Source organism: Oculina patagonica, unplaced genomic scaffold (genome assembly GCF_052425735.1).
Source record: "Oculina patagonica isolate OP01 unplaced genomic scaffold, crgOcupat unplaced461, whole genome shotgun sequence".
Taxonomy (NCBI): Eukaryota; Metazoa; Cnidaria; class Anthozoa; order Scleractinia; family Oculinidae; genus Oculina; species Oculina patagonica.
The window spans coordinates 1-7693 of NW_027558321.1; the positions used below are offsets into that span (position 1 = coordinate 1).

Sequence of the window (7693 nt, forward strand, 5' to 3'; positions counted from 1 at the left end):
AGTTCAGCTTAAATGGAATAAATTGGATTTGGAGAATACAACATTTAACAATGGTAATATGATATTTGTAGATACACCTCGATATTAAACAGTGATTTTTCTTCTAAAAATGTTTGCTTTCTGCAGTTGCAAATGTTATATTTAAATACGAGATTTAACAGTCGAATCTTTTTGCCGAAACATGACAGCAAAAATTAAAATTGTTGCACAATATGTAAAAATTATTAGAGTTAAATTTGTTGCTGTATAATTATGTTGTCCTAACAATATCTTGTGCAAATTTATGTTAGGTATATTGTGACATAGCACCAGACAGTCAAGTTTGGACTCTTATCGCTCGGTTCTCTAACAAAGATAGCAGGAACTGGATGGATGACTCTGGGTACTGGTGGTATGACAGGACTGAAGCTGCTGGAAAAACCACTGATCCATTGAATAACGCTGATATGATATCGCCGGCATTTTGGCTGGCCAGCGGCAATGAGGTCAAGATCACGCGCAGTGATGACCCCCAACACACTCCTTTGCTGCAGACCACGGATAACTGCCTGGAAGGACAGACATTCCGCTCTAAAATCACAAGATATGGGGACTTCAGAAAAGGCACACGCTGGGCCTCGTTTACGTGTCTGGGCAGATGCGCAGTAAAGTATAGCGACAAGTACCAAGAAACTACAGGTTTCAATCAGGCAAGATACCATGGGGAATTGCAAAGCTTCACTAATATCGGATTCTGGTGTAGCTGGAATTGGGAAAGCTCTGTGATGATGATTGGTGGAGGAGGTTCTGCTCGTTCAGCGGCTGGTCATGGGGTCGGGGTAACGGCCGCGAAATCGGGTTCCTTTGTAACAGAAAATGGACGACCTGAAAAGGACTTTGGTAACGATCCATGGGGTCTCCCTACTAGCGCATACGCTTTAAACCTGTGGATACGCGGTCGTAATAATTAGTTTTGCTCTCTGTTTATGGGTTAGAGACTGTTGTGAGTGTTTTGTTGACAAATACACGCACGCGCTGGCCGCACAATGAACGAGAAATTTTCAATACTGCACGAGGCGTAGCCGAGTGCAGTATTGAAAATTTTGAGTTCATTGTGAGGCCATCAAGTGCGTGTATTTGTCAACAAAACACGAACGAACAGACTCTAACCCTTTTAATATACAATCTGAGTACACTGCATCGAACTGCAAGCGATCATCGACTTAACGAACTTCAAACAACAAACTTAATGTTTAAAAATAAGAAGTGTAGTAGTACATAATTACACGGGATTACATCAATAATATAAAAATCACAAATTAGCCGTACAGAAATAAAACTTAAAATGGTTCATAAAATCGTTCATCAGCTGTGGTCGTTCATAAATACAGTCAGCGAGAAGCTTGTTCAATGCAAGTCGATGGCTTTCACAATCAAGCAACTACAAGCAAGTCAATCGCACACAAAAATGTATTTATTGAGCTGCAGTTTACCTTTGAACATGAAAGCGCTTCAAGTTGTTATCCTCTTCGATTTTGTTTGGTATTGGATCGTTGATAATTTGAGGAATATACTTTTCTTCCACTTCTACAAGCTTTGAAGCTGAAGACACCTTCAATAATGCACGATTTTCGTGCATTATTGTCAATACTGCACTGTCTGAGTTTGCTGACGACAGGTAAAGCAAAATCACGTTTTTTTTTTTAACCAATTGCGCGCGTGGATTTTGGACAGTGAACGAAGATTGTATATTAAAAACGGATACTGAATGTTCCTCTCGGAATAAAAAAACAAATGTAGTTGTGGCTTAAAGTTTAATATTAGGCGCAACACTTATGTGTAAAAACAAGCTTGCATGAAGATTGTAATTTTAATTTGATTACGTAAAATCATTCTATGCAAAGTAAAGCTTTCGTTGTATAAAACTTTAAACTATTTTGCCAAACTTCACCTATTTTCACCTTGTCTGACACTTCTGCAAAACTCTGATAGACGCAAACTAGGGAGAGTCTAGTGACATGCGCTCAGAGCCGCGTGCTATTTAAAGACTATTAAGCCCGGGCCAAACGAAATTGAGAGTTGATGAGAGTTCAAGTTCTCGCTCTCGTTTGGCATGGAACTTTTATGCACTCTCATCGACTCTCATGCGCTCTCATCAACTTTGAACGTGCTCAAATTTGTTATGAGAGTCGATGAGAGTTTGACGGACTCTCGTTCTCGTTTGGCCCGAGTTGATGATAGTCGATGAGAGTTGACGAAAACTCTCATGAGAGCCAACTCTCATCAACTCTCACCCTGTTTGGCCCGGGATTTACCTAAGAAGAACTATTACGAATAGCTGGTTTGGGGTTCTGTGAAAATAACTCGAACATCATGATTTATGTGAACGACCACCAGAACTTTTCAACTAGTAAAGATATTAACACACGTCAGCACATTCGGAAGCAATCTCGTGTTACAAAGGAAATTTTATCTCCCATTGTACAAAACATAAGTAAAGTAAACCAGGTATCTAATCTTTTTAAAATAGCACGATTTTTAAAAAGGTTTTCTTAATTGATGAAAATTTTCTTTTATTTGAAGAGTTAGTTTCTGAAAATTTTACTCTTCAAGTTGATTATTTGTTTATTTGTTTAAAGTTTAATCTTTGAAGATTGTAAGTGATTTTTCTTTCACGTTTTATTAAAAAAATATATCGCTAAATATAAGTTATTTTTCTTCTCGCGTCTGATTTGCCCTTACGTAAGCCGTAATTTGTTAGTCTAGTTTTTTTGTGGGGTCGATATTACAAGCTCTGTTTGCACCAGTCACTTTAGTTTACACTGTTGCTGATTTCATTTTAATTTAAGGTGAAAGTTGAAATAAAGATTGATTGATTAATTCATTAATTATTTGATTGATTGATTGATTGATTGATTGATTGATTGATTGATGGACTGTCTTAGAGTGATTTTAAATCGAGTGTAGTAAAACCAAAACCAAAGTTATCATTCTGGCCAATCACAAAGGACACCGACAATCCAGTGAATCAACCAAAACTCGAAGCAAGTACATGTGACAGGCACGAAACGTTGGAAAACCTGCCGAGTGAGTTTCGATTGGTTTTGGTTTTACTTCAGAGTGGCTGAAAAAGTTGCGCGGGATTTTTAATCACTGAGCGAAGTAATGAAAAACCGAAACAAATGCGACTTACTTTCGACACTCAAGTGAAAACCGCTTTATTCTATGCTGTAAATAATTCCCTTTACGACCCATGCCGAATTATATCATTAAACACAAACATATTAACATAAACTTCGAATTCGAACATGAAATTCAAACCATATTGTATGCCATCGGTTCGCCTGTCGACTAAAATGACGTTTATTAGAACCTTTTATTAGATTTACCTTTTTCGACAAGCCTTGACAAGCCCGATTTTTTTTTCAAGTTAGAAATAAATAACTCTACACAAGTAATCCTAATTACTTTATTCTTACTGGGGAGTATTATTTTTCTTGGGATTATTTTTGCTCGAAACGCTCCTAACAGGGAGGTACTGGGGAATACAGGGATCATATCCACGGAATCCCACAAGGAAAATTTTTTACGATAAAATTGATTTATTTTCTCAACATGCCTTCGAGGCTAGTTCTTCACACTATCGCTAGGATTTGATTACGTTATAGTTAAGTGTTGTTAATTAAAAGTAACTCTTACTGTAAATAATTGCATTTCGGTTTTCCGCAGATTACCTGTTTAGCTCTGAACGATTCTGACCGCTTATGAGTTGGTACTGGAAAATACAAGGATTTGCTCTTGTTGTCCCATCTAAGATATGTTTTAAAACAAAACTGATGTAGAAGAAAACAGGGGTTCCCCAAGATACTTTCTAAGCTTTTTTCCATGAACAATATATTATCCCAATCTTTAAATATGCATGCGTATCTTCGATATACACCATAGCTACATTGCATCTAATAGAGCCAATGCGGTCATTAATTTATTTACCTGCAGATATTAATAAGGCAGATAATACACACAACAGATTAAACGGATTACGAATGATGATTACGACTTTAATATTGTTTTTGGATTATTTGCTATCTATAGTTACAAAGCCCCCGACTTTCATTCATATATCGTGAAACAGTCTTCTTTACCACTAAACTATAGAGCAACAAATATGTTCGGGTTGGCAGACACCAGTACGTTTGAGTAAGACATGTCTGGGTAAGTGATCAATATTAACGGTGAAAGTTTACAGTGGTTTTTGGTATATTGAACGACTATTCTAACACTCCATCAAGTAATCCATTTTGTTATTTTATTGTCAAAATAGGTTTTCACAAGCGACGCAAGCAGAAGCGCAAGCATAACAGCTCTTATTCCGCTGTGAAAATGGTCCTAACGCAAACATAAGCAAGGATCAAAATTTCTTTTTGTTGTGTTTGCGCTTGTGCTTGCGTCGAGGCCGTTTCACAGTAAAAAAAAAAAAAAGGTTTTTTGTGCTCGTGCTTGTGCTTGCCTTGTTAGTGAAAACCAGGCGTTAAACGTTTTTAAATGAGACAGTTCAATAAGTTAGTCAAATTATATGAAATCTGTGGCCTTTAAAACAAAGAAACGAATCGACGCCAAATATGTTTTGCTACCTAAATCCATTGGTATCAATACGAAGTTTGAGATTAAAAAAAAAATCAGTCCGGAATGTGAGTTTTTTTTTTTTTTTTTTACTTCGACGTCAACCTGTTTCGACGATGAGTTTGAAAGAGGGTAGCGGATTGGGGTGCTGGAATGTGAGTAATTTCAGACCATTTCTAAGCTATTGATAAATTTTACAGACCTCACAATCTCAGCTGTAAAGAGAAAGAGTTCCGCTGACTCCGTAGTTATTCCAGGCACACTCGTCCATGTCAAACTTTGCGTCATAACGTTTTTGATTTTAATGTGATGGATATGAAACTTTGGGAAAACTTTTGCCTGTCATTCAGTAATGATATGATATAATTTGATTTCACTGGTGAAAAATATTTCCAATGTTACTGGCGTTTAACTGAACCCCGCTTTTTGGAAAAAATCGCGTCCAGTAAAAAAATTAGCTGATATATTTTTGCTAAATTTCTGGAATCAGCTTATATTCACTTAATACACATCATAGCCAAGCTTCAGGAAAATCGTTGGAGCAGAAGTCCGGAAATATTAAGGTCATGTAAATTCAACTCTTACATTCGGTTGATAGATTCCATACTTGACGCTCGTCGACGAAACATCACTCTGGAATGGTTGGCTTTGTTCTGACGACGGTTTTCTTGGTTCAAGTGTTTACTAAAGTCGCTGGCGAAGGATACCGAGACACTTATTCCATCTACGGGATGATGCTCGAGGGTCATATCATTAAGACGCTCAGTACTTCTATCTCACTTGAGTGTCTCCGGGCATGCAAGGACGATGACAGATGCCAAAGCTTTAACTACGTCATGGTGCAAAATATTTGTGAGCTGAATAACGCTTCCAAGGAGTCCAGACCAGAATTCTTCGTTCGGAGCCCCGACAGATATTACATCACCGTAAAATGTACGTATGAAAAAAAAATAACAATTGAAGCAATAAACAGACTGTACAGGGTAATCATGTCACTCACTTACACACGGTTTTAAGCGTATGTTAACGCAAAATAAAAAGCTTAAATTTCGAGATAAGCCAGAATGAATCATCTTTACAAACAAAGAAAAAATATCTTAGTTAAAATATCAAAAGTAAAAAGGTGTCAACCTTTTTCCATGGAAAGCGAAATTCTGCCAGCACTCTAAATTAAATTTGAGTCTCATCTGGCACAGACCAAAATGCTTAGCAAAGATATATTTTATTCACAATTTCTCTACACAACCTATAATTTATACTGCTCCTGCAAATTAGGTCAAGAAAACAGAAAATAGCCATAATTCCAAAATTTAAAGTGGATATAACAAAATATATCTTACATATATTACGGCTTTAATCAATTCATGTGCATGTAAAAGGTACTTGAAGATGCGATTTACAAGAGGCACTGATAAAGCCAAAATACCTTTTTTGCTTATGATATTTGTCCCTTTTTAAAACGGATGATTTTACTGCGAAACGGTCTATGTGTTAAATAAGGTTATTTGGTTGAAGTTTCCTAACCTTTTTAACTCATTCTTATTTAAAACGTTTGATTGAGCAATCCCTTGTAACAAATTGAAATAAACCAAAAACGTAAAACCAGCGCAACACTAAAGTTTTGTCCAATACATTACGACCTTACTGCATCATTTTATTTTTTGCACAGTTCTGCTGGGTTCATTTCCCGAGATGCCTGCGGACTCCTGTGCGGCAATTGTTGCCAGCGAAGATGGAAAGGCGGTCAGTGGTTCTTACTGGCTGAAAATCAACAACAACTCAGAAGGGATGGCTTCGAAAACTTTCCCGGTAAAATATTAGAACTGACTATTGTTTCATTCCTAGGTTACAATGAAAAAAAAAAATCAAGGAGCATTTTGCTATTCTAACCATAAAACTCGTACGCTGCCGAAGTTCACTGCTATTTATTACCCATGCCATAACTTCTTATTTTCTGAGGTCCAGTTTTTTATAATGGCGAAAACAACTTTCAACAATGGTAATACGATATTTGTAGATACAATAGTACGTATTTTTACAGTGATGTTTTGTCAAACATGAATGCTCTCTGCCGTTGCAAATGCTATACGTAGTGACGATACATGTTTGAAAGAGAAAAAAGTATTGAATATGCAAATATTTTCACCGAAATATGTCCATACAAATTTAAAATTGTTTTATTATATGTAAACATTATTGGGGTTTACCGCAGTCTCGTCGTCATATTAATACGTGAAATTGTTTTACATCAGGTATATTGTGACATGACGACAGGCAGTAAAGCTTGGACTCTTATCGCACGGTTCTCTAACAATGATGTCGTACAATGGATGAATGGGTACTGGTGGTATGACAGGACTGAAGCTGCAGGAAGAACCATTGATCCGTTTGCTAACGCTGACATGATATCGCCAGCATTTTGGCTGGCCAGCGGCAACGAGTTCAAAATCACGCGCAGCGATGACTCCCTGAATACTCCTTTGCTGCAGACAACAGGTAACTGTCTTGGTGGACAAACATTCCGCACTAAAATCACAAGCTATGGCGACTTCAGTAATGGCAAAAAGTGGTCGTTGAATAAGTGTCTAGGAAATTGTAAAGTGAAGTATGGCGGGCAATACAGTACGACTGAAGGATTCATAAAAGCGAGAGTAAATGGCACAATGCAAAGTTTTAATAGAATCGGTTTCTGGTGTCACTGGGGATGGAGCGGTACTGTCATGATGATCGGTGGAGGTGGTCAAGGCAACGCTGGTCACGGGATTGGCGTGACAGCCGGTAATCAGCCTAACTTTGTAAATAACAGACCCAAAAAAGACTTTGCAAATGACGCATGGGAGTCCTCTACTCGACAGTACGCTTTAAACCTGTGGATTCGTGGGTAACATAATTAGCTTGGCACTCTGTAAATAGGTATAGTTGGTTTTCAACTAGGGCTTTCCACAAGTTGCTCGGCAACTTTTTGGCAACTTTTCATGTTTCGAGCAACTTTTTCCCCTTCGAGCAACTTTTTTCCTCTCGAGCAACTTGTTGCATTTTAAGCAATTTTTATACCGAGTGTTGTTCAAAGGCAATACGAACGTTTCCGAAGATT

General features: G+C 37.5%; 2 protein-coding genes across 2 annotated transcripts; both read left to right on the forward strand.

The window, feature by feature from the left end:
• Positions 1 to 290: 290 nt before the first annotated feature.
• On the forward strand, positions 291 to 950 carry LOC144640772 (uncharacterized; the record flags this gene model as incomplete). Its single annotated transcript, XM_078499847.1, has 1 exon — positions 291 to 950. A coding segment is annotated over one exon (660 nt), but the record flags the coding sequence as incomplete, so codon positions are not given.
• Positions 951 to 5237: 4287 nt separating this feature from the next.
• Positions 5238 to 7484, forward strand: LOC144640771 (uncharacterized). The gene is made up of 3 exons (XM_078499846.1): positions 5238 to 5532; positions 6269 to 6408; positions 6852 to 7484. Exons 1-3 carry the CDS (start codon positions 5238 to 5240, stop codon positions 7482 to 7484), a joined length of 1068 nt encoding a protein of 355 aa, XP_078355972.1.
• Positions 7485 to 7693: the final 209 nt, after the last annotated feature.

Coding starts and splice junctions, on each gene's coding strand:
- LOC144640771 (XM_078499846.1), top strand. CDS start 5,238: ATGGTTGGCTTTGTTCTGACGACGGTTTTCTTGGTTCAAGTGTTTACT. Junction 5,533..6,268: donor ATATTACATCACCGTAAAAT/GTACGTATGAAA, acceptor TTTTTTGCACAG/TTCTGCTGGGTTCATTTCCC. Junction 6,409..6,851: donor TGGCTTCGAAAACTTTCCCG/GTAAAATATTAG, acceptor GTTTTACATCAG/GTATATTGTGACATGACGAC.